The 25,621-nt window shown below is 38.1% G+C and overlaps 1 gene segment (V, D, J or C); it reads left to right on the forward strand.

Annotated features, from left to right (window-relative positions):
- The first annotated feature begins 19,979 nt into the window (after nt 1-19,979).
- On the forward strand, nt 19,980-20,557 carry LOC111139392. The segment is given in 2 exon segments: nt 19,980-20,031; nt 20,196-20,557. Coding segments are annotated over 2 exon segments (414 nt in total).
- The last annotated feature ends 5,064 nt before the right edge of the window (nt 20,558-25,621 follow it).

Genomic DNA, 25,621 nt, shown 5'->3' on the forward strand with positions numbered 1-25,621 from the left:
AAAAAAAGCACCACATGATTTTGGGTAATTGAGGAAGATGTTGTTGCTCACGTTGGTGCATGGGTGGGTGCGTGCGTGTGTTTGCATATGTTGAAGGTATTGAGGTTGAGGGAAGTAAAATATGTGGACCCAGCGAGGCAATTTTCCTAGTCACAGAACAGCTATGCATCCATGACCCTATAAGAAACAATGATCATCTTCTAAACCCAGCAGAAAATGGGATTTTGGTCTTTGAGGAATTGAGAAGAGGACATAAAACATTTTCCCCAAATATTGTGCATTACAGAGCTTTTTGATTTTTGCTCACCAGTTCAACTTTCCTTTACTTAAAGATGTTCTTCTGTTCCTGCCTCTAATTCCCAGCAACCACTGGTCTTTTTACTGTCTCCACAGTTTTCTTCTTCCATAATGTCCTATCTTGGGTGTCAAACAGAACACAGCCTTTTCAGATTAGCTTATTTCTCTTTGAAGTATGCATGTAGGGCCCCTGGGTAGCTCAGTGGATTAGCCATCTGCCTTCAGCTCAGCTCATGATCCCAGAGTCCTGAGATCAAGTCCCGGGTCGGGTTCTCTGCTCAGCAGGGAGCCTGCTTCTCCCTTCCCGCTGCCTGTTGCTCCCCCTGCTTGTACTTGCTCTCTCTGTCAAATAAAGAAATAAAATCTTAAAAAAAAAAAAGAGGAAAATATGCACATACGTTTCCTCCATGTCTTTCCATGACTCAATAGCTCACTTCTTTTCAGCACTGAATAAGATTCCCTTGTCTGGCCGTACCATAGTTTACTTACTCTTTCTTCTACTGAAGGATGTCTTGGTTGCTTTCATGTTTTGGCAATTATGAATAAAGGTGCTATAAACATTTGTGTGTTGATTTCAATTCTTTTTGATAAATACTCAGAAGTGGGATTACTGGATCATATAGTAGTTTTATTTTATACTTTTTGAAGAACTTCTATACTGTTTTCCATGGTTACAGCATTGTGCATTGCTTCCAACAGTGAACAAGTGTTCCAAGCTCTTCACATCCTCGACCACAGCTGCATTTTGTGTTTTTGAAAATAGCATTCAATTTTTTTTGATCTTTAAAGTACGGATAGTACCAGGGAATTTATTGTAAATGTAGAGGCAAATACATTGAGATAGTCATCATTAAAAAGGAACTAGAAAATTACACATTTAAAGTATTTGCTTTTTTTTTTTTTTTGATGCTATTTTTATTTATTTATTTTTTAAACATATAATATCTTTTTATCCCCAGGGGTACAGGTCTGTGAATCGCCAGGTTTACACACTTCACAGCACTCACCATAGCACATACCCTCCCCAATGTCCATAATCCCACCCCCCCCAACCCCCCTCCCCCCATTAACCCTCAGTTTGTTTTGTGAGATTAAGAGTCACTTATGGTTTGTCTCCCTCCCAATCCCATCTTGTTTCATTTATTCTTCTCCTACCCCCTTAACCCCCCATGTTGCATCTCCTCTCCCTCATATCAGGGAGATCATATGATAGTTGTCTTTCTCCGATTGACTTATTTCGCTAAGCATGATACCCTCTAGTTCCATCCACGTCGTAGCAAATGGCAAGATTTCATTTCTTTTGATGGCTGCATAGTATTCCATTGTGTATATATACCACATCTTCTTTATCCATTCGTCTGTTGATGGACATCTAGGTTCTTTCCATAGTTTGGCTATTGTAGACATTGCTGCTATAAACATTCGGGTGCACGTGCCCCTTTGGATCACTACGTTTGTATCTTTAGGGTAAATACCCAGCAGTGCAATTGCTGGGTCATAGGGTAGTTCTATTTTCAACATTTTGAGGAACCTCCATGCTGTTTTCCAGAGTGGTTGCACCAGCTTGCATTCCCACCAACAGTGTAGGAGGGTTCCCCTTTCTCCGCATCCTCGCCAGCATCTGTCATTTCCTGACTTGTTAATTTTAGCCATTCTGACTGGTGTGAGGTGGTATCTCATTGTGGTTTTGATTTGTATTTCACTGATGCCGAGTGATGTGGAGCACTTTTTCATGTGTCTGTTCGCCATCTGGATGTCTTCTTTGCAGAAATGTCTGTTCATGTCCTCTGCCCATTTCTTGATTGGATTATTTGTTCTTTGGGTGTTGAGTTTGCTAAGTTCTTTATAGATTTTGGACACTAGCCCTTTATCTGATATGTCATTTGCAAATATCTTCTCCCATTCTGTCAGTTGTCTTTTGGTTTTGTTAACTGTTTCCTTTGCTGTGCAAAAGCTTTTGATCTTGATGAAATCCCAATAGTTCATTTTTGCCCTTGCTTCCCTTGCCTTTGGCGATGTTCCTAAAGTATTTGCTTTTTATCTGCCACCTTAAATTTGTGGCCAGTACCAACATTTTATTTTATTATATTTGATTTTTAAACTATTTAAATTCAATTAATTAACATATAATGTATTATTAGTTTCAGAGGTACAGGTCAGGGATTCATCAGTCTTATATAACACCCAGCGCTCATTAGATCATGTGGCCTCTTTGATGCCCATCACCCTGTTAACCCATCTCTCCACCCCACACCCCTCCAGCAACCCTCAGTTTGTTGTCTATGATTATGAGTTTCTTATGGTTTGTCTCCCTCTCTGGCTTCATCTTGTTTTATCTTTTCCTCTCTTCCCAGAGGCCTTGTTTCTTATATTCCTCATATCAGTAAGATCATAAGACAATTGTCTTTCTCTGATTGACTTATTTCATTTAGCATAATACCTTCTAGTTCCAACCATGTCATTGCAAATGGCAAGATTTCAAATTTTTTGATGGTTGTGTAATATTCCATTGTGTCTATGGAACAATAGGTTTAAGTTTTGATTCAATTCAATCATTCCTTTTTATCTATGTTTTGATTACTGATATATTTGAACTTATTTCTAATATTTTGGTTTTGCTCCATATGCTTTTGCTTCTTTCTTTTCTTTCCTTTTATGTTGCACTGATAGAATTTTCTCTCTCTCTTTTTTTTTTTCTTCTGATTTGGGAAAAGTAAACTACCTTTCTGTTTCACTGAAAATATCCTCAAACTGTATGTGTATGTACATGTGCAAGTGTGTACATTTTTTCTATGTCTAATTTTATTCTGTAATATTTTTTCCTTGTATATACCATGGCTTCTCCTTGGGAGTGCTTTTTCTCTTGCTGAATTAGTATATTCGGAAAATAGTGGCTGATTGAAGCAAACTATACACTATCTCTATATCAGGACATAATTTCAGAAAGAGTTTATCAAATGAGCCGATAAGCTCCAGTTTTAATGCACATTAAGGAAAACATAGAAAATGAAAATCTTCCAACACAATAATCAGAATATGAATTCTCTTCATTCTTCTTCAAGCCCTTTGTCTCTGACTTTCCTCCACCTGGAGTAATTTTCACCTGCCAGCCTCAGGGCTTATTCCTTCATTTCCTCCTAGTCTCTGTTCCTAAAAAAACATGTGTTCATGTGAGGAATGCTTATAAGGTTTATTGTAGTGTAGTATTTCCTAGACTAAATAAGTCACCTTAGCCTTTAATCAATAAAGGAAAGGATGCATAAATGGAAGTATACCCACAATATGGAATATAATGGAACAAAGGATGTATATGGGTTAATGTAATAAGACCTACAAGATTTACTATTGAGGTTATAAACAAGAAAGGTATACCCCCAATAAATATTTATATTATAATAAAGTCTAAATAAAATGCTGTATATTTTCTGTTGATTCAAATCTAGTAAAACATCTGGAAGCATCAACCCCAAATTGTCAAGATGAACAAAGAAATAAGGTAATAAGTGATGAAAGGATCAGAATTGAGAGTGGTAGTCAAAAAGGATTTTACTCTATGGGTAATGTTTTATTACTTTTAATAATTCACATATTCACAAATTTCTCCTATTGTTAAAAGTAATGAGAATCATAAAGGCCATCATAAAGGCTTCTCTGTATTCTCCTCCCTTCTTGTCACCAAAAAGCGGAAGGGAGAGATGACCACCTTTTTCATAACATTATGTCCATCAGCCTAGACTATACGTATTTCTCTGGGGTCACATAGTTTTTAGTTTTCACTTCACTTAGTGTCCTATTCTTTGACTCTATTATAATTATATATATTTTTGTCTTCCCCTGTAGATGGTAAACTTGTATGTGTTCCTCTTTTGTATATTTTATTTATATATGTTTGTTTTAATTTTATTTCCAGTTAGTTAACATACAACGTTATATTAGTTTCAAGTGTATATATAGTGATGAAAAACTTCCACAGATCACCCGTGCTCATCAGGAAAAGGACACTCCTTCATCCCCTCACCTATTGAACCCATCTCCCATTTATTTTTGTCCTATTTTTCCCCCTTGCTTGTGTGGTTTGTTCCTTAAATTCCACTAGAGTGACATCATATGGTAGTTGTCTTTCTCTGACTGACTTATTTCCCTCAGAGTTATATTCTCTAGCTCCATCCATGTCATTGCAAATGGCAGAATTTCATTTTTTGATGGCTGAAGAATATTCTACTACACTTTATATATTCTGAGCATCTAGGAAATTACCCCTTTGAAAAAGCTCAATGAATACTTATGGATTTCTTTTGAACTCAGGTAAAGAAATAAAATAACACAAAGTGAAATATATGAAATTTATTTTCTGATCTCAATTTCCAGGCAATTTCATTTTAAAAGTAGGATTTGGTTTACCTGTAATACCCATTCAAACTAACCAGTTATCTTCTTTTCTGACCCTCTGCATTTCCTTCACCAGGTAGATTGGAATGAAAGGGGCTGGGGATTTGAGTCTGCTGAGTGGCTTGTTCTAAGAGGTCTTTGCCACCAGCTTCATTCCTCTAGGGGGCACTCTAGACCTTAAGAGAAACCAGACTTCATGATGGGTGGAAGGTTGAATAGATACACAGAATAGAAATCATGTGAGCCAGTCCACTTAAAGATAGCAAAGATAGGGAAGAGAGAGGACAGGGTTTTTTGTAAAGACCCTCTCAGGTTTTCAGTTCTGCCATTGCATATCAACTTCAGACATCTGGAGGCCATGTCTCTAGAAATCCATTATGCAGATAATTCTTCACAGATACCAGGATAGGAATATTTCTGGGCATTGTGAGTATGGAAACTCAACAGAAAATATCCCATTATCTGCTATCAATTGTTATGAATAAAATCACCCAAATTTACTGGCCTTGAAACTATTTCAATACCCACATATCCTACCTTTTCATGTGCTGAGAGTGGAGGGAAACAAAAATGAAGAGAAGAGAGGAAACAATAAGGAACAAAAAGAAAAGGAAAGGGAGAGGACAATATTGACTTTGGCCAGCAACGTGTGGCTGGTCAGACTGAGCTCTGTGGGTGAGCATGGTGTCTAGCAGTAGTACAGGAGAGTTGGAGAGGTGGAAATTATATCAGAGAGGACTTTAAGCACTACATCCTATTTTTCACTGACCACATTCTGGTAGGAATCATTTTCTTTACAGACGGTGACTGTCTGTCTTGGTTTCTAGAACTCTTTTGATAAATTGTATTTACTTCTGCAATACTGAGTGGATGCTATCAGATAGTTTTCCTTTATCAGCATTTTTACATAACTGAATGCTCACATTGTCTGTGAAACTATGCAATTTGGGGAATGGAGTCATTCTTCCCTATGTTTCTTCAAGGTTCTGGGTAATCCCCATAGGCTCTGACTCTTCTAGAAGAATTATTCACCTTTCTTCACACACTAACCTGCACTTTTCTTACATAAAGTGTTTTAAGAAAAAAATAAAAAACCTTACATCCTCCTCTATTGGAAATATTGCTCCTACCTGCCTGCACTGCCCACAAGCACAGTTTGGGAGAGATTCCTGTGCAGTGTTATAGGGCAACTGTGGGCGGAGTCTCAAGTTCTGAGAATGACAGGGCTGAGGTGTGATTGGTGCTCAGTGATTCTGGTGGGAAGGATTGACTGTAAGAACACAATTCCTCTGGACCCAAGACTACACTCTACACAGTAGGGGTGAAGGCACCTCATTAACTAGACAAGGAATCATGAGGACACCCTGGGGAGTTCTGCTGGGAATCCTGTGGCTCCAGGTTTGCTGTGAGTGGGGATATTCCAGATGGAGCCTGGGGAGTGGTCCACAACCCACAGTGATGGGAGGAGCTGACACTGAGCTCCTAGAGTCCTATATCCTCAGGGGCGTGTGTTAGGATATTTTATACATTTTCAAACTGCATCTGTGACTCTTCAGTGATATCATTTGTGTTTGTTTTCTTCTTTCCACAGAGGGGTGAGAGGGATGACAGTGGAGCAGACCCCTTCAGCCCTGAGCCTCCAGGAAGGAGCCAGCTCTACTCTCAAGTGCAATTTTCTAACAGTCCATACAGTGTGCAGTGGTTTCGACAGCACCCCGCGGGTAGCGGCCTCACCGTGCTGTTTTACATAGTTTCAGGTATGCAGCACAGTGGGAGGTTAAACTGCACAGTGAATACTAAGGAATAGTTCAGCATCCTCCACATCCGGGCCTCCCGACTGGAAGACTCAGCCACCTACCTCTGTGCGGTGGAGGCACAGTGCTCCCTGGTGATCTGCAGCCTGCACCCAAACTGCAGCTGGGCCTACAGCCCCTCCACCCACTTTGCTCCCATGCAGTGGGCCTTTGCTCCCATGCAGCCTTTGCACATTTTCAGATTTATGTAATAGTGTCTTTTCGCTCCTAAAATTAGACCTAGCAGTGCTCTCATTTCACTTGCTTTTCTTGCTCTTTTTCTTCCAAAAAGCTCTTTGCTGGTAAAAAGCTCTACCATGGAACCTTTGGAGCAAGTGACAGAGATGCCCATATCCATTACCCTGGGAAGACAGAGGTCCTGGCAGCTAGCCTATAAATTATATATAAATTACTTAAATGGAAAACCCTCAAAGAATAGATGGTCATGAACAAACAAAAGACATAACATAATTTTTAAGTTTTGTCCGTTATTTTTCAATGAAATGTAAAGAGACCATGTAGAATGTTTTTTCAAATCTGTATTCAGCTTTTTTTTTTTTTTACAACTGGAAATAGAAATGTAATAAAATAATTTCTTCGAGGGTCACTCACTCTATTTATCTTATTACATTTATTTTCTTTATCAGTAAGATAAGACCCTGTAAATAAGTACTTTCATTTTATGCATTAACAAAGGGAGGATTTTAGAGCATAAGTGACTTGGTGGAGCTCATATTATTCCAAAGTTGGTGAATCTGAGGTGACACTAATTCTTATCCTCTGATAAGATATCCTCTGATAAGATATCCTCTGATAAGTACCGATATAGAAGACCCTACAGAATCACAAAATCTCAATGATTTCTATTGATCAATTTGTATGATGTGTTGACATCTATCACTGACAGAAGTAACCATTTCAGTCGTTTCTGAATAGCACCTTGTGTGGATGAGCTCATGGAAATTTTCATTCTGTTCCATGAAAATCATCACTCTCCCTTGCATTTTGAATGAACCTATTTTTGTGATCTTGTAACATCATTCCCAGTTTGGAAAAGGGAGCAGAAATCCTCCAGGACAACCCTAAAAGAACCCTTCTCATTGTAGCCATAGACAAAGACCACTGACCCTAAACCCAGCGTTGAAAATTGCATGTGTAAGATTCCACCACATACTGAGTTCCAGTCTGCACTGGTTTTTATGTTGAGAAAAGGGCATTGATAGGAAGGCCTGTGCCCCTGAAATTTCAGATAGAGATAGATGGGCAGACTCCCTGAAGCTGGGAGAAAAGCCAGCTTCCTGAGCATGGAACCTGTGCAATTACACAGCTCCCCACTCTCCCAAGGAACCCTGCCCTTGGTTTAATGCTGTGCCCTCACTGTCTTGAAATTAATATTAATTTTATATTTGTACCTGTCCTTTATAAGTGAGTCCCATAAGTGGGGTAATAAGTGCCTGAGCAAAGAGATAGGTGTGGCAGCAGGACTCAGTCAGGAACGCATGCAGGCTCAGGTTCTGGGTCACAGCAGGTTGTGTGTGAGCTGAGCAGTTGGCAGGGCCACCTGTGGTGCCTGTGCCTTCTTTGGACTAGCTGGGGCTTTGACATTTGATATTGTTAGGAAATACTCCAAATTGAATGTGTGTACCTGAACATTTCAAGAAAGCAGTTTGGCAGTTTTTTGTTTTTTTTTTTTTACAGAACTAAACATACTCTTACCTCATTGTCCAGCAATGGCCTTCCGTTGTATTTATCCAAAGGGTTTAAAAAGTTATGTGTACACACAGACTTGTACACAGGTGTTTTATAGAGGTTTTATTCATAATTACAAAACTTGGAAGTAAGCAACCTGTCTTTCAATATGTGAATGAATAAGTAAATTGTGGTACATCCAAATGATGGAAAATGATTTGGTGCAAAAAAGAAACGAGGTATGAAGCCATGAACAGATAGGGGAAAATTGTGTGCATTTTGCTAAGTAAAAACAACCCATCCGAAAAGGCTATAAGGTATGATTCAGACTCTATGGCTTTCTGGAAAAGACAAAACTCTGGAGGCAGTAAAAGATTGTTGTTGCCAAGGGTTGAGGGGAACAAGAGGTATCAGTGTAGCTCAGAGCATGTTTAATGTAATGACTTACTCTCTATGATACTGCAATGGTGGATACATATTTTACACATTTGTTCAAACCCAAAGAATCTACAACAGCAAGAATGAACTCTAGAGAAACTGTGGGCTTTGGGTCACAATATGTGGCAGCATAGGGTCTTCCACTGTGGAAAGGTCATGGGGAAGGTGATAATGGGAAGGCCATACCTGTGTGGGGTCAGAAGGTATACAGGATACCTCAGCACGATGTCCTCCTTTTTCTTTGAACCTGGTTGTGATGGTTGAAAAGAAGAAATTTTTTAAAAAATGAAATTGAGAGACATGGGAAACTAATATGTATGAAGAGTTAAAGCATTTTAGATAAATGATTCTCCTAGAAACATTACTTAATGATATATTTTAACCTGGTGTTTGAATTATGTTCCCAAGTTTTCATTTTGAGATGATCTCAAAAATTGTAGAGGCGTCCCTGGTTGGGAAACTGTGAACTAAGGATTCAAAGAGAAAGCCAGAATCCATAAAGCAATTAGGCTGTTTTAAAAAGTGCATCTTGCTTTCTATATTAGTAAGTTCATCCTCCTCCCCTAGGTTGTCTCAACTGCAGAGATTCTTTCTTTTTTCATACAGTACATAAGTTATATGTAAAAGATATTTATAAGAAATTGAAACTCCAAAAGAACTTCCTGCTTACCCATGGTTCAGTCATAGTGCACCCTCATCTCAGTGCCTGTAAAGGACTCCACTCAGTGAATAAATTCCCATTTTATTCAATGTTAATTTGGATTTATTTCTCCTTGATACATTAGTGATCTCAGAGAAGAAATGAAAACCCAGATAGTAATCTCAGGGAAGAAACAATAACCAACCCTCAGGGTGGGTTAGTATCAACCTCTGACCCACGAGATCACATGTGGTTGTGAAAATGGTCCTGGGGTTGCATGATGCAGGCAATTTCACCCAATCTGACACCAGTCCACATTGCACACAACCAGTCACCAATAAATATTTGCTTCGTTATATAGCATAGAAGAAATTAAGAGCTAGAAGGGTCCTTAGAATTTCTTGAGTCCAACTTCATTTTACACATCTTGACTGTTGCCAAGATGACTGTATGGAAAAATTAGGTAGTGAATGAGCTGGAGGAGAAAGACACTGGGTTTCCTAATTTCCTCTTTAGCATTCATTCCCCTGCCTCTTTCCTGTAGGACCATCATGCTGAGTAAAGAGAAAGTGTCTAATGCAATCCCAGGCATTTATCTCTGTGCTTTGAGTCTGAAAAAGTTGTGGTCCAATCAGTTTGAAACCCTGAATGGAGAGTTATAATTTGTGTAAATGTCTGAGACATTGGACAGGAAGGGAGACTCAGGCTGAGCCACTGTGATTTTACCAGCAATCTCATGCATCACTCACTGTTTTTATAGGAGTAAGCCAAAGGTGATGGCACCATGTGAACACCTACATGTATTTCTAAGAACTTTCCTTTAAAAAAAATATATTTAATATCCCAGTTGGGCATCCTTTGAAGGCATGATGAGCACAATGTGCATAACTCACACATTATCTGTAAAAAAAGATCACAGGAATTGGAAGACTTATGTAGCTGGCAGTCCATAAAGATGGTAGATGAAGGTTTTCTAGGCCAACACAAGGATCATGCTAAAAAAGGTGTCTAGGAAATAATCAAGGATCTGGAAATTTTGCACAAGGGGTGGCCTTATCTGTGCAATAGTTAATAAACGGAAAAGTGTTATTATTATTAAAAAAAGTCATATTCAGACCATTAAATTCAGCTCTGCGTGTCATGCCTAAAAAGTGCAAATATTGACCTAAACAATCTATTTTGGAGAAGAGGGAAATTTACCCAGAGAAGTGTGAGAATTCTTACTTTATGGAGAATGGGTGTAAGAATGGAAGATTCTCAGAACCAAGAAGTTTTCCATACATTAAAACACGTTTCATAACACACATATATTAATATATTGAGTTCATGTTCTGATAGCTGTCTTTAAATCTTTCAGGGTAGAACAGGTAGAATGAAGATGAGTTCTATTCTTTGTCATTTCAGAGGCTCCATGAGTAGGATTCACAGGAAAGGGGCTTCCATTTTTGGAAATGAGGTAGTCTTGGTTTCCCAGAGACCATTTCTCTTGATCAGTTCTTTAGGACCAGTTTCCTCTTGGTACCATCCCCTAGCACACACAATATTTATGGTTTCCTGGATTTTTTTCTCACAGAAGTCATCAGAAGATTCCAAGAAACTCATAGGAATGAGAAAGGGGGGTTTTGGAAGAGAGAGATAATTCTGTAAACTCACAGGACTAGAGAACTTTATTAATGAATCCTGGGGAAAGAACGCTGTAGTGGAGTTTAGGAGAAATATAATGGAGTATGGAATGTGAAGCAGTGTTGGCCAGGAAGTGGGAAGCATGACAGGATGGATGGCTAATACTTTAGTGGAAATTCTCCTTAGGCTGTGAGTCAGTAATTGCATTGGAGGACATGCTGTGTATTTTGATTTGAGAAAAGGAAATCACCTCAAGGATAAACTTACATATGGTTATATTTTCTGAGTTTGCAGCTTGATGTTTTCTCAGAATTTCTATTGAGATTCTACTAAATCTACTGTCAGATTTCTCTATATAAATATTAGTGCAATATTAGGTAAAAAATTTCCCATAGTTGAAATAGTAATAACTGATGGAAGTTATCCCTGCTCCCTTATCATTTAGATTTGGTCCTTTACTTTTTGTCATAGTCATATTAACTGAAGGGATAGTCCCCATAGTGACTGTTGGTACTGTCAATCCTTTGGAAAAAACAAGGTCAGGCAACACCATCCAGGAGGAGCAGAGCCTGAGATAAGAGGCATTTGAAATATCAAATGATCTTCTCTCTCTTACTGTAATCATTGATTACATTTTCCTTTTACAAAGGATTTTTCTACATAATAGACAATTGAGGACAGTGGATTTGGTAGAACAGAAAGGAAGTAAATCATGATTCCTTCCTGATTTCAAACATGTACACCAGGACCATCACTAAATAAATGGCAATACCATCTACCTCTTCCCACCTTACTAACAGTGACTCAGTAGTGTGCAGGCATGTAAACCTTGATCTCCACATTCTTCCTGTGCCCTTCATCACTGATCTAAGATATAATTTGCTTGACTGATTACTGCCTTGATGCATGTGAGTCCCTCAGAGGCACAGGCAAAGAGAAGAGCATTTCCCCAGCGAGTTCAGTAGAGATGTGACCACAAGACGGCAGTGCACCTGTGCTGATGCAGAACATTTGGAAGGTTCATTTTTGTGTATCTGATGGACTATACCATGGCAGCAGCAGATTCTTTTTCTTATTGGCAGGTAGAAAATGTGGGAAGTTACTCTGTTACAGGAAAGAAGGGATGCCCTGATAAGAAAAGTAGCTGAGCTGGCTGGAGGCTGCAATTCTGAACCTGAGTTTAACTGGCAGGAACCATGAAGCCATCCATGGGAGCTTTAATGATGTTCTTGTGGCTGCAGCTGAACTGTGATTTGAGTGTTTATGGGCAGCAGAGTATATTAATGGATATTCTTCAGAGGTCAAGACTGGTTTTATTCATCGTTCCTCCCATTGTGTAGAAAAAGAGAATTCTGAAGCACAATAACCTGGAATCTATTCTCCTTTCTCTGACATTTTCTTTCTGCATGGGGCTCAGCCAGGGAGAGAATGTGGAGCAGCATCCTCTACCCTGAGTGTCCAGGAGGGAAGCAGCTCTGTTATCAACTGCAGTTATTCAGATAATCTTTCAGAGTACTTCCCTTGGTATAAGCAAGAACTTGGAAAAGGTCCCCTGCTCCTTATAGACATTCGTTCAAGCATGGCCACAAAAGAAGACCAAAGTCTCACTGTTTCATTGACTAGGACGGCTGAACATCTCTCCCTGCACATCAGAGACACACAGCCTGAAGACTCAGCTGTGTACTTCTGTGCAGCAAGCACACATTGCTTCCCAGGCACCTGCTGCCTGCACTCAAAACTGGGACTGGGCAGCCCCCTGTCCTTTGACACAGACCTTCAAGGATGGGCTTTGTCCTATTGTTTGTCTGTACATGGAATCTAATGTTTTATTATTTTTTTAAAATTTAAATTCAGTTAGCTATCATGTAGGATATTATTTGTTTCAGGTGTGTGGTGTTCAGTGATTCATCCATTGCATGCAACACCCAGTTCTCATCACATCACATGCCCTCCTTAATGCCTATCACCCAGTTACCCCAGAAGCTAATATTTTAGACATTAGAACCAAATTATATAACTACTATGATGGCAATAACCCAAAAAGGGTTAGAACACTTTGTTGGATGGCTAGTGTTTAATGGATTCTTGAATGCAGTTAATAATGTTTTATTTTGAAATTCAGGTATTGAGGAACTCTACATTTGCTATTGAAACTCCTCTCCTATAAATAACTCTTTAGTACCAATTTCACAGTTCTTATCGATGGTAACTTAAATATTGTGTTTCAAAAGTAGCCATTATTCAATAAATGGTGCTAGGAAAACTGGACAGCTATATGTAGAATGAAACTTGACCATTCTCTTACACTGTACACAAAGATAAACTCAAATGGATAAAAGACCTCAATGTGAGTCAGGAATCCATCAGAATCTAGAGGAGAACATAGGCAGTAACCTCTTCGATATCAGCCACAGCAACTTCTTTCAAGATATGTCTCCAAAGGCAAAGGAAACAAAAGCGAAGATGAACTTTTGGGACTTCATCAAGATCAAAAGCTTCTGCACAGCAAAGGAAACAGTCAACAAAACAAAGAGGCAACCCACGGAATGGGAGAAGATATTTGCAAATGACAGTACAGACACAAGGTCAATATCCAGGATCTATAAAGAACTCCTCAAACTCAACACACAAAAAACAGACAATCATATTAAAAAATGGGCAGAAGATATGAACAGACACTTCTCCAATGAAGACATACAAATGGCTATCAGACCCATGAAAAAATGTTCATCATCACTAGCCATCAGGGAGATTCAAATTAAAACCACATTGAGATACCACCTTACACCACTTAGAATGGCCAAAATTAGCAAGACAGGAAACCACATGTGTTGGAGGGGATGTGGAGAAAGGGGAACCCTCTTACGCTGTTGGTGGGAATGCAAGTTGGTGCAGCCTCTTTGGAGAACAGTGTGGAGATTCCTCAAGAAAATAAATAGAGCTTCCCTATGACCCTGCAATTGCACTACTGGTTATTTACCCCAAAGATACAGATGTAGTGAAAAGAAGGGCATCTCTACCCCAATGTTTATAGCAGCAATGGCCACGGTGGCCAAACTGTGGAAAGAACCAAGATGCCCTTCAACGGACGAATGGATAAGGAAGATGTGGTCCATATACACTATGGAGTATTATGCCTCCATCAGAAAGGATGAATACCCAACTTTTGTAGCAACATGGATGGGACTGGAAGAGATTATGCTGAGTGAAATAAGCCAAGCAGAAAGAGTCAATTGTCATATGGTTTCACTTATTTATGGAGCATAACAAATAGCATGGAGGACAAGGGGAGATGGAGAGGAGAAGGGAGTTGAGGGAAATTGGAAGGGGAGGTGAACCATGAGAGACTATGGACTCTGAAAAACAATTTGAGGGTTTTGAAGGGGTGGGGGGTTGCGGGAACCATGTGGTGGGTATTATGGAGGGCACGGATTGCATGGAGCACTGGGTGTGGTGCAAAAACAATGAATACTGTTACGCTGAAAAGAAATAAAAAAAAAATTCCATTAATTGCAAAAAAAAAGTAGTGATTATGATTTTTCTGGTTCTAAAACATTTCATGCTAAATATGGAAGGATTTAAGATGCAAATATAAATGTCATAATTCTGTAATCATATAATATTGCTAATATTCCTTTTAGTCTCAAAAATTCTTATTATAATCAGGATCATGATTTTTTCACCTCATGTGATTTGATTTGAGTATTCCCCACTTCCACAAGTCATTATCTCAATCATCTCCTTTGTTTTAATTTTATTTTTTGTTTTCATTTAATCTGTGTTTTACAGTAGCTCTGTAAGATATTTTAATTATTTACAGTTGCATTTTCATTTTGTTACCCTTTATTTGGGGCAAAATATCACAGCCATTTCATGTGTCTTTATCACTTTCTTGTTCAGATAGTGTGTTATGAGATTTCTATAAGAGCTCAGGGATGGTGTGTGTTATTTGTGTGTTTGAGAGAAATTAAGAAAGGGAGTCATTTGACAATGTGAGCTTCAGATAAATCTCAGAAAAAAATTCTCGCTTACAAATTCTGTCCATATCTGTCACAATAATTCTCTCAGAGGATTTGGAAGACAGAATTTTATATTCATTCAGTGCTATATTTGCAGTGCCTAGCACAATGTTTTCCACATAATTGATTATCAGTAGATGCTAGAGAAGAAAGAAGGGATTATTCTGTTACTGACTGATAATTTTAATTTAAGCTTTCTGTTTGAATTATATTTATAAATTGATTTGTGAAAAATAAAAGTCCTTAAAGTATATATGTGATTATTTGATTGTTTGAGAACATACTGTTTCATTCCATTTTTATGTCTCTCTTTCCTAATGATGCTCTGCTGTTAGAAGATTATTCAATTTATTCTTGAACTTGTAATTTTTTGTTATCATAATAAAAGATTTCTTTCTGAGGTATATGGGAAAACTTTTGTATGCATGTACCTTACTATTATTAGTAGATTAGTAGATTGCACAAAGGTACTTGGACTAGCGGCTAATGCAGAGATGACGTGCTACCAACCTCCCTCCACATTCATGTTTGACTGATATAACATTATGAACCACAACGTTTATTAAAAAAAAAATTTCCTAGTGCTGCAGAGAAATCAATGGAATGAAACAAATTGAGTAAATATTTAATTTCTTCATTCTCCTACCCCTGCTCAAGGGTAGTAGGCTCCTTTCAAGGTCCCTCCCAGTCTTCCTAAATAATGATGGATGTAATTGTTAGGGTGGATGTTATAATTGTTATAATTGTTCGGATGGATATAATAAATAAAGTGACAGTGGTTCCTCTTAGCTGAGTTATGGTTGCCAGGTATTAGGTAAATGGCTTTCTCTTCCTGGAGAAGTTCCCAGACTAAATTCAGCTTATCACATCTGACCAAAGGAGGTTAGAACTGTAGCGCAACACGTCAGTGGGCTACTTTCCCTCCTTACACCGCCAGCTCCTGTGCAGTAGAAGGAAGACGACTCCTGATTCATGCCTTTCCTCCAAACCTGATAATGGAGTCAGAAGGAAGCATGCTTCTGTATTATTCATTTGTTTCTTCTTAAATCAATTAGAAACAAGGGAGAGGGTGCAGTTCCTACAGGTTTGAATGCTTGATCAGACTGAGGTGAGGATTGATGCAGTGGAAAAAAACAAGTGTTTTAGACTGAGTGTGCAGTGAGTACATAGCTCAGATCCAGACGCATTCAGGTTTAAACCTTCATCATGTTTGGTATATTTGTTTCCTACGTCCGGGGACAAGGTAGTACAAACTTTTAGGCCTTCTCTTGATCCTGTGAAGCCAGACTGGGTGCTGAGAGTCCTCCTTTTGTTTGCTTTCTCTAGGAGGGTGCTGACTGAATTTGTGTGGTTTTTCCAAATCCAGGAGAGTGGGGCTGCGCTCTGCGCATGCTAACTAGCTGCTTACAAAAGGTTACTGTGGTTGCCATCCTGTGTGCACTGGTGGGAGGCCACAGGATGGAATGATGTGTGGATGAGGGACTGAGTGTTGTGTGTGCTCATGGACCATTTGTGGGGGTCTGCAGGCAGGCCGCCTCCAGTGGGTCATGGGCAGACTCCTAATGGAGGCTGTGCCATAGTGTGTAGGGTCCATGTTGTTTTACTGCCCTTCAGGAGCCCTGGGTGCTGTTCTGCTAGGAGGACCCCACTCCCCAGTGAGCAGTACACCTCAGTGTTCTGGATGGGGTTAGAAAGAGGTTCCTCTTTGGGAGCATCCTCCAGAGCTGGAGGGGCATGTGTTCACTCACATGTTTTCACGTCCCTCTACGGTACAATCACAGGCTGGAAGATTCCTCTTGGGAACTGTGCCATGCGCAAGGGCGAAGAAGGTAAAGTGAAATTGTTCTTCGTGCCATCCTTAATCTGTCAAAATAATATTATTTGTTGTTGTTGTTCCACAGTGTGCTATGTGTTCTCTGTTGGACTTTTTCATAGGTACTCTTTTTAGTTTAATGTATGACATTGAAAAGCAGTGGTTTTAGGGAGGAGTGGAGATGGTAGAAGATTTGTTTTACCATTTTGATCTCAGTGTTTAAATTTTTTATTTTAAAATAATTATTAGGAAAAATTGACTATTTTTGATGTGCAGTTCTGTGAAGTTTGAATTTTAGTACATTGTATAGATCATGTAATGATACAAGATCATGATACAGAATAGTATCATTGCTCCCCAAAACTCCCTTGAACTAGTCTAATGCCATCTCACACTTCCATATTCCCCATTCCTTGCAAACATTGGTCTATTCTTATTTTGTGTTTTTAAAAATGTCCTAATGATGGGAGCATACAACCCATAATCTTTGAGAACTATGTGTCTTCGTGGGAGGAAGCATATGCTACAGGGCACATGTATGACCTCACCCTTGTCACCAGTCTCAGTGTTTCCTACCCTTGAGGTTTTGAAAGTTGAAGTTATTTTCATAGGAATAGTTCATCATTTCAAGTGTTTGAATTCCTTTAGACAGTTGGTTTATAGTTCTACAAAATATATTTAGGAATTGATAAAGCAGAATTGGTGTTGAAGTTTGGATAATCTCATAACCAAGTTAAGTCATGTTCTGTATACGAGTTCTGTATACAAACTCCATTCTAAATTTTTATTAATAGATACTTTCTCACATTTTGAGAGTAATTTAATTAATGAAGTTTTATTCTAGCCATACCAATTAGAGTAGGATTATTATTTGGCTTTTCCAGGAATTGATATGAAATAACATAGCCAAAATTTCTTACACTTGTAGCATTCGCAATGTCTGTGCAGAGTTGAACTATAACAATAGAGTGGGCATTATGTCAAATAAAGGCCACCATGCAAGTTATTTTATTAGTAAGAGAACAAAATCAGAATAATCAGAAACATATAATATTTTACCTTTAAAGTGGGAAAGTACCTCTAAAGGGATAAAAATAACCTGAAAAGTTCCATCCACCTCATTGCAAATGCAAGATTTCATTTTTTGATGGCTGCATAGTATTCCATTGCATATATATACCACCTCTTCATTATCCATTCGTCTGTTGATGGACGTTTACTTTCTTTCCATAGTTTGGCTATTTTGGACATTGCTGCTATAAACATTGGGGTGCAGTTGCCCCTTCGCATCACTACATTTGTATCTTTGAGGTAATACCTAGTAGCACAATTGCTGGGTCATAGGGTAGCTCCATTTTCAACTTTTTGAGGAACCTCTGTTTTCCAGAGTAGACTCACCAGTTTGCATTCCTACCAGCAGTGTAGGAGGGTTCCCCTTTCCCTGCATCCTCACCAGCATCTGTCATTTCCTGACTTGTTCATTTAGGCCATTCTGATTGGTGTGTGATGCTATCTCATTGTGGTTTCGATTTGTATTTCCCTGATTCCGAGTGATGTGGAGCACTTTTTCATGTGTCTGCTGGCCATCTCGATGTCTTTTTTTGTAGAAATGTCTGTTCATGTCCTCTGACCATTTCTTGATTGGATTATTTGTTTTTTGGGTGTTGAGTTTGACAAGTTCTTTATAGATTTTGGATACTAGCCCTTTATCTGATATGTCGTTTGCAAATATCTTCTCCCATTCTGCAGGTTGTCTTTTGGTTTTGTTAACTGTTTCCTTTGCTGAGCAAAAGCTTTTGATCTTGATAAAATCCCAATAGTTCATTTTTGCCCTTGCTTCCCTTGCCTTTAGAGACTTGTCTAGCCAGAATTTTCTGAGCTGAGGTCAAAGAGGTTGCTGCCTGTGTTCTTCTCAAGGATTTTGATGGATTCCTGTCTCACATTAAGGTTTTTCATCCATGTTGAGTCTATTTTTGTGTGTAGTATAAGGAAATAGTCCAGTTTCATTCTTCTGCATGTGGCTGTTCAATTTTCCCAACACCATTTGTTGAAAGACTGTCTTTTTTCCACTGGACATTCTTTCCTACTTTGTTGAAGATTAGTTGACCATTGAGTTGAGGGTCCATTTCTGGGTTCTCTATTCTGTTCCATTGATCTATGTGTCTGTTTTTGTGTCAGTACCATAGTACCAGTACCAGTACCAGTACCCTTCTGTTTTTGTACCATACCATGTCTTGTTGACAACAGCTTTGTAATAGAGCTTGGGGTCGGGAATTTTGATGCCCCCAGTTTTGGTTTTCTTTTTCAACTTTTCTTTGGCTATTACAGGTCTTTTTGATTTCATATAAATTTTAGGATTGTTTATTCCAGCTCCGTGAAAATGTTGATTGTATTTTGTTAGGGATTGCCTTGAATGTTTAGCTTGCTCTGGGAAGTGTAGACATTTTCACAATATTTGTTCTTCCAATCCATGAGCATGGAACCTTTTCCCATTTTTTCGTAAACAGTTGCCTTCTTATCATAACATGATTTATTTTTACGTTAGGTAAAAGAGCAGCATATAAAGTGTGAGGATACATAATTCTCAACCTTACATTGTTTTCATGGTCCCTTACATACAGAATTGTTATGTAATTTCACTAACCCACTTCCATCACAGATGCAATGAATGAACATTTTCTCTGACAATTAGTAGTGGCAAAAACTGAGAACAGGCTTTTGATATCATCCTGCTCTGTGTTCTAAACTATTAGCTCTGCCACAAATTTCTTGATACTTGGGAGCTATGTTTCATTATTTGCAAAATGGGAAAATTACATCTTCTTTATATTTTGTTGTGACAATTTATCAATAATATTAAAGAGATTGACAAGAAACAGATAAGCAATTTGGGATGGTACCTCAATAGATACTGAAAAGACATTTGAAAAATCCAGATCCATTCCTGATTAAAATTTGATTAATTTGCTTTATTGATTGCTGCCCTGTTGCTTGTGAGTCCCTCAGAGGCACAGGCTAAGAGAAGAGCATTTCCCCAGTGAGTTCAGTAGAGATGTGACCACAAGATGGCAGTGCACCTGTGCTGATGGAGAACACATGGAGGTTCATCTTAGTGCATCTGATGGGCTAGACTATGGCAGCAGCAGAATCTTTTCTTATTGGCTGGTAGACAATGTGGGAAGTTACTCTGTTAGCGGAAAGAAGGGACAGCCTGATAAGAAAAGGAGCTGAGCTGGCTGGGGCTGCAGTTCTGAACCTGAGCTTAACTGGGAGGAACCATGAAGACATTGATGGGAGCTTTAATCATGTTCTCCTGGCTGCAGCTGAACTGTGAGTTGAGCGTTTATGAGCAACAGAGTATATTAGTGGATATTCTTCAGAAGTCAAGACTGGCTTTATTCAATGTTTCCTCCACTTAGTGTAGAAAAAGAGCATTCTGAAGCACAATAACCTGGAATCTCCTCTCGTTTCTCTGACTTTTTCTTTCTGCACAGGGTTCAGCCAGGGAGAGAATGTGGAGCAGCATCCTTCTACCCTGAGTGTCCAGGAGGGAAGCAGCTCTGTTATCAACTGCAGTTATTCAGACAGTAACTCAGACTACTTCCCCTGGTATAAGCAAGAACCTGGGAAAGGTCCCCAGCTCCTTGTATACATTCTTTCAAGCATGGCCACAAAAGAAGAACAAAGACTCACTGTTTTATTGAATAAGACGGCCAAACGTTTCTCCCTGCACATCAGAGACACCCAGCCTGAAGACTCAGCTGGGTATTTCTGCGCAGCAAGCACACATTGCTTCCCAGGCACCTGCTGCCTGCACTCAAACCTGGGACTGGGGCAGCCCTGTCTTTTGACATAGACCTTCAAGGATAGCTTTTGTGCTGTTGTTTATCCACAAGTGAAAGCTAACATATTAGACATTAAAAGCTTATAAGAGAAAGAGTAAGCTCATGATGACCTGGACAGAGTTAGAGCATTTTGTTAGATGACCATTGCTGAATGGATTCTTGAAGGCAGTTAGTAATGTTTTATTGTGAAGCTTGGGTTTTAAAGATGACTTTACATTTGCTATTCAGAACCCTTTCATACAAATAAATTTTAATACATTAGCACATCCTATTATGGATAAAGTTTTAATTCTTGTCTTTCAAATGTTACAAATGTCACTTTTCCCTTGTTATAAAACATTACATGCTAAATACAGAAAATATGTAAAATATAAATAGTGAAATTGATAATTCTGTACCCAGATAATTTATTACTAATGTTTGGTTTGTTCTCTTCTTAAATCTAATGTAAGTAGGATTCTGATTTTTTTCACTTAATGTTATATCATGAATTGAATATTCTCAATTTTAAGTCTCCTCTTCCAACACCTGCTTTTTAATAGCTCTGTGAGAGATTTTCAGAAATCACAATTCTGTTTTAAATTTTCTTCTTCTTCTATATTTCTGGTAAAATTTGAGAGCCCTTTGTATGCATTCTGATTATTTTCTTATTGAGAAAATGTGAGTTGGAATTTTCTTTAAAGCCCAGTGATGGTACATATTGTTTGTATTTTTGAAGGAATTTAAAAGAAGTGATTTCTTCAAGAATATGAGTTGAGGATTAGACTCTTTTCAAATTTTGTTAGTATGTGTTCACATTTACATTCATAATTTAGAAGTAAAAGTTGTACCTTATATAGTACGAACTTTTTTTCTTATTACCATTTGTTCAAGTGACTGTCTTTTTTCCATTGCATATTCTTTCCTGCTTTGTCGAAAATTAGTTGATAATAGAGTTGAGGGTCTTTTTTTGGCTTTCTATTTTCTATTCTATTCCATTGATCTATGTATCTGTCTTTGTGCCAGTACCATACTGTCTTGATGATGACAGCTTTGTAATAGAGCTTGACATCTGGAATTGTGATGCCACCAACTTTGGCTTTCTTTTTCAACATTCTTCTGGCCATTTGGGGTCTTTTCTGGTTCCATATAAATTTTAGGATTATTTGTTCCATCCCTTTGAAAAAAATTGTTGGGATTTTGATAGGGATTGCATTAAACCTGTAGATTGCTTTAGGTAGCATAGACATTTTCATAATATTTTTTCTTCCAATCCATGAGCATGAAACACTTTTCCATTACTTTGTGTTTTCCCTGATTTCTTTCATGAGTACTTTATAGTTTTCTGAGTACAGATTCTTTGCTTCTTTGGTTAGGTTTATTCCTAGGTATCTTATGGTTTTGGGTGCCATTGTAAATGGGATTGACTCCTTCATTTCTCTATCTTCTGTCTTGTTGTTGGTGTATAGAAAGATAACTAATTTCTGTGCATTGATTTTACATCCTGACACTTTACTGAATTCCTGTACAAGTTCTAGCAGATTTGGAGTAGAATCTTTTGGGTTTCCCATATATAGTATCATATCATCTGCAAAGAGTGATAGTTTGACTTCTTCTTTGCTTATTTGGATGCCTTTAATTTCTTTTTGTTGTCTGATTGCTGGGTCTGGGACTTCTAGTACTATGTTGAATAGCAGTGGTGATTAGCACAAACTTTTTTACATAATAGTTCATCAGTAGATATTTATTAAAGAAAGAAGGAAAAGGTGAATTCTGGTATATATTTAAAATTTTTATTTAGGCTTTGAGATTAAATTAAATTTATACATTAAATATATGAATTTATAAGTTAACTTGTGATTAATAAAATCCTATGGGCGCCTGGGTGGCTCAGTGGGTTAAAGCCTCTGCCTTCAGCTCAGGTCATGATCCCAGGGTCCTGGGATTGAGACCCGCATTGGGCTCTCTGCTCAGCGGGGAGCCTGCTTCCTCCTCTCTATCTCTACCTGCCTCTCTGCCTACTTGTGATCTCTGTCTGTCAAATAAATAAATAAAATCTTTAAAAAAAATAAAATCCTAAAAGTCTGTATTTGGTTACTGAAGAACATAGTGTTTCCTTCTATTTATCTATGTCTTTCTCAATAAAGCTCAATTGTTTTAAGTAGATAAGCTAATTTCTAACCATTTAATTTTTATTGTTACTTATCATTGAAGTATTCTTCCTGGTATATGTGGGAAAAATTTTATACACATTTATCATGCACCTTACTCAAGTCTTACTAGTGGACTGCAGAAGACATTGAGATTAATATTTATTGCAGATATAGCTTGTTACAAATGTCCCTGTCTTATCTTCATGTTTTGACTGAATTAAATACTACTTCTGCAATTTTTAAAAAGTAATTTTTTAGTGCTGAAGATTAAATTAATGTAAGGAAAGAATTTGCATAAATAATTGATTCCCTAATTCTCCCACCACTGCTCAGGAGTAGGCTATTTTCTAGATATCTCGTATTTTTCCTATGGATGGACATAACTGGTGATTTGGTATGATGAGAATGATCTCTCTTAGCTGAGTTATGGTTGACAGTTATGAGCTACCTGGTTTGTTCTTCTAGAGAAAGTCATTAGATTTAATGCAGTATAAACTATCTGAATAAGAGGGGTACCTTGGTAGCTCAGTTGTTAAGCATCTGCCTTCACCTCAATTCATGATCCCATAGTCCTGGGATCAAGCCAAGCATGGAGCCCTCCCAACACACCCCAACACTCCCCACCATAACCCCTCCCAGCCCCACATCAGGTTCCACACTCAGCGGGGTACCTGCTTCTCCCTCTCCCACTCCCCTGCTTGTATTCCCTCTCTTGTTATATTTCTTTCTCTGTCAAATATATAAATAAAATTTAAAAAAAATATCTGAATAGGAAAGGTCAGTACTGTAGCCCAACACCTCAATCATCTTTGATTATTTGATTACACCACTAGCTCCTGTCTAGTAGAAGCAAGTTAACTGTTGATAGGTCCATTTCCTCCAAGCCTGATAAAGGAGTCAGAGGGAAGCACGGCTTATATTGTACTGTTTTATTTCTTCTTAAACCAAGTTGGTTGAGAAATTGGGTACAGTTATTGTTAACTTAACTGCTTTATCATACTTAGGTGAGAATGTATTCAACAGAAGAAAAGACAATGCTTAGTCAGAGTGTGCAGAGTCAATACATAGCTTAGATACAGACACATTCAGGCTTTAAGATTTTTATCATGGTTAGCGGATTTGTTTCCTACCATCTCTGGGCAATTTATCACAGGCCTGTTGGCTTAAAGCGACAGAAATTCTTTCTACCATTGTTCTGAAGCCCAGTAGTTGAAATTATTTTCACAGGGCTGATATCATGATGTCAACAGATCTGTACCCACTCCAGAGGCTCTGGGAAGAAACTGTTCCTTGCTTCTTTGGCTCTGGTTGCTGCTGGCATGTTTTGGCTTGTGACCATACCACCCAATCTCTGCTTCCATGGTTTCACTGATTTCTCTTTTTTCCTGTCATCAAGCCTCCCTCGGCTTCCCTCTTAAAAGTGTACATGTGATTGAGTTTGAACCCATATTATGCAGGATTATCTACCCAACTGAGGATCCTTAACTTAATCATATTTTTAATTATTTTTGTTTTGTTTTCCTCCATTTTTCACCTGACTTTTGTTGTTGTTCTTATCATTTTGCCTATCACAGTTGGCATGGCTAGTGTTTTCTTTTCCAAAATGAGAAAATAACAGATATATATATATATATGGCAGTGTTGAGTCATGAAAATAGAAACCACACTAGTTGTTTTATTTTCTCAGTGTTTGAAATGTTTGTTAAAGAAACTATATAGAAAAATGCACTATTTTCATGTACAATTATATCTGTGAATATTGAATTTTAATATCTAGTATAGATTCATATAACCATGGTACAATCATGATAGAGAACAACTTCATTGCTCCACAGAAATCCCCTGTTCCATAACTTTGTAATCATACTCTCTCCCATCCATAACTTTTTATACATCTTGCTTCTTCTTTCATATTTTTCTCCTTTAAACACGTCATATGAACGGAGCACAATACCTAATCACTCTGCATCTTAGTGAGTGGAAACACATGCCTTGGGCACAGGTATGACCTCTACCCCTGCTGCCACTCTCAGTGTTTCCTAGTCCTGATTTTTTGAAACTTTATGTTATTTCATAGAAATAAGCTATCATTTCAAGTGTTTGCATTGGCTTTAAATATTTAATTCATAGTTCTAGAAAAGAAACACTGTAGCAATCAATAACGGAGTGGGTCAGTGGAGTGTTGGACCAATGCTCCATATGAGATATCACATATTAGGTTGAGACATGTTCCTCATATAAGTCTCATTATACTAACTCTATTCTAAATTTTTCTAACATGTTAAGACAAATTTTATTGATCAAAATTTCCTTTAGTCATTCTAATTGGGGTCTGGTTATTATTTGGCTTTTCCAGGCGTTGGCACAAAATAACATGTCCAATAATTTTACTTTTGTTGCACTACCAATGGCTTAGTAAAGATGAACTACAGCAATAGGATGGGTGTTGTCTCTAATAGAGGCTATACTCAAGTTATTTTATTAGTAAAAGAACAAAATCAGGTAATTCAGAAATATGTAAGTATTATTAAAATGGAAATATATTCTTAAAAGGACAAAGAAACAAAAGAATTTACAGAAGAGTATGATCATCAGTGTTGCCAAATACCATATCTCTTCTAATGGCCTTGGATGGAGCTATCTGCTTCATGCTGTGGATGTTTGTTCACATTTCTTGGGTCAGCACTCACTTTCATGAAATGTCTGCTTCTGCCGATTCTCTTGAGAACCTCAGTTTAAGATCTCTAACATGAGGGGCACCTTGGCGGCTGTCGGTTAGGCCTCTGACTCTTGATCTCAGCTTAGGTCTTGATCTCAGGGTGGTGAGCTCAAACCTTGTGTTGGGTTCTACACTGGGCATGAAGCCTACTAAAAAAAGAAAAAGGAAAAGAAAGAAAGAAAGAAAGAAAGAAAGAAAGAAAGAAAGAAAGAAAGAAAGAAAGA

The sequence above is a fragment of the Enhydra lutris genome, unplaced genomic scaffold (assembly GCF_002288905.1).
Source record: "Enhydra lutris kenyoni isolate GAN:26980312 unplaced genomic scaffold, ASM228890v2 scaffoldscaffold4, whole genome shotgun sequence".
NCBI classification, from domain to species: Eukaryota; Metazoa; Chordata; class Mammalia; order Carnivora; family Mustelidae; genus Enhydra; species Enhydra lutris.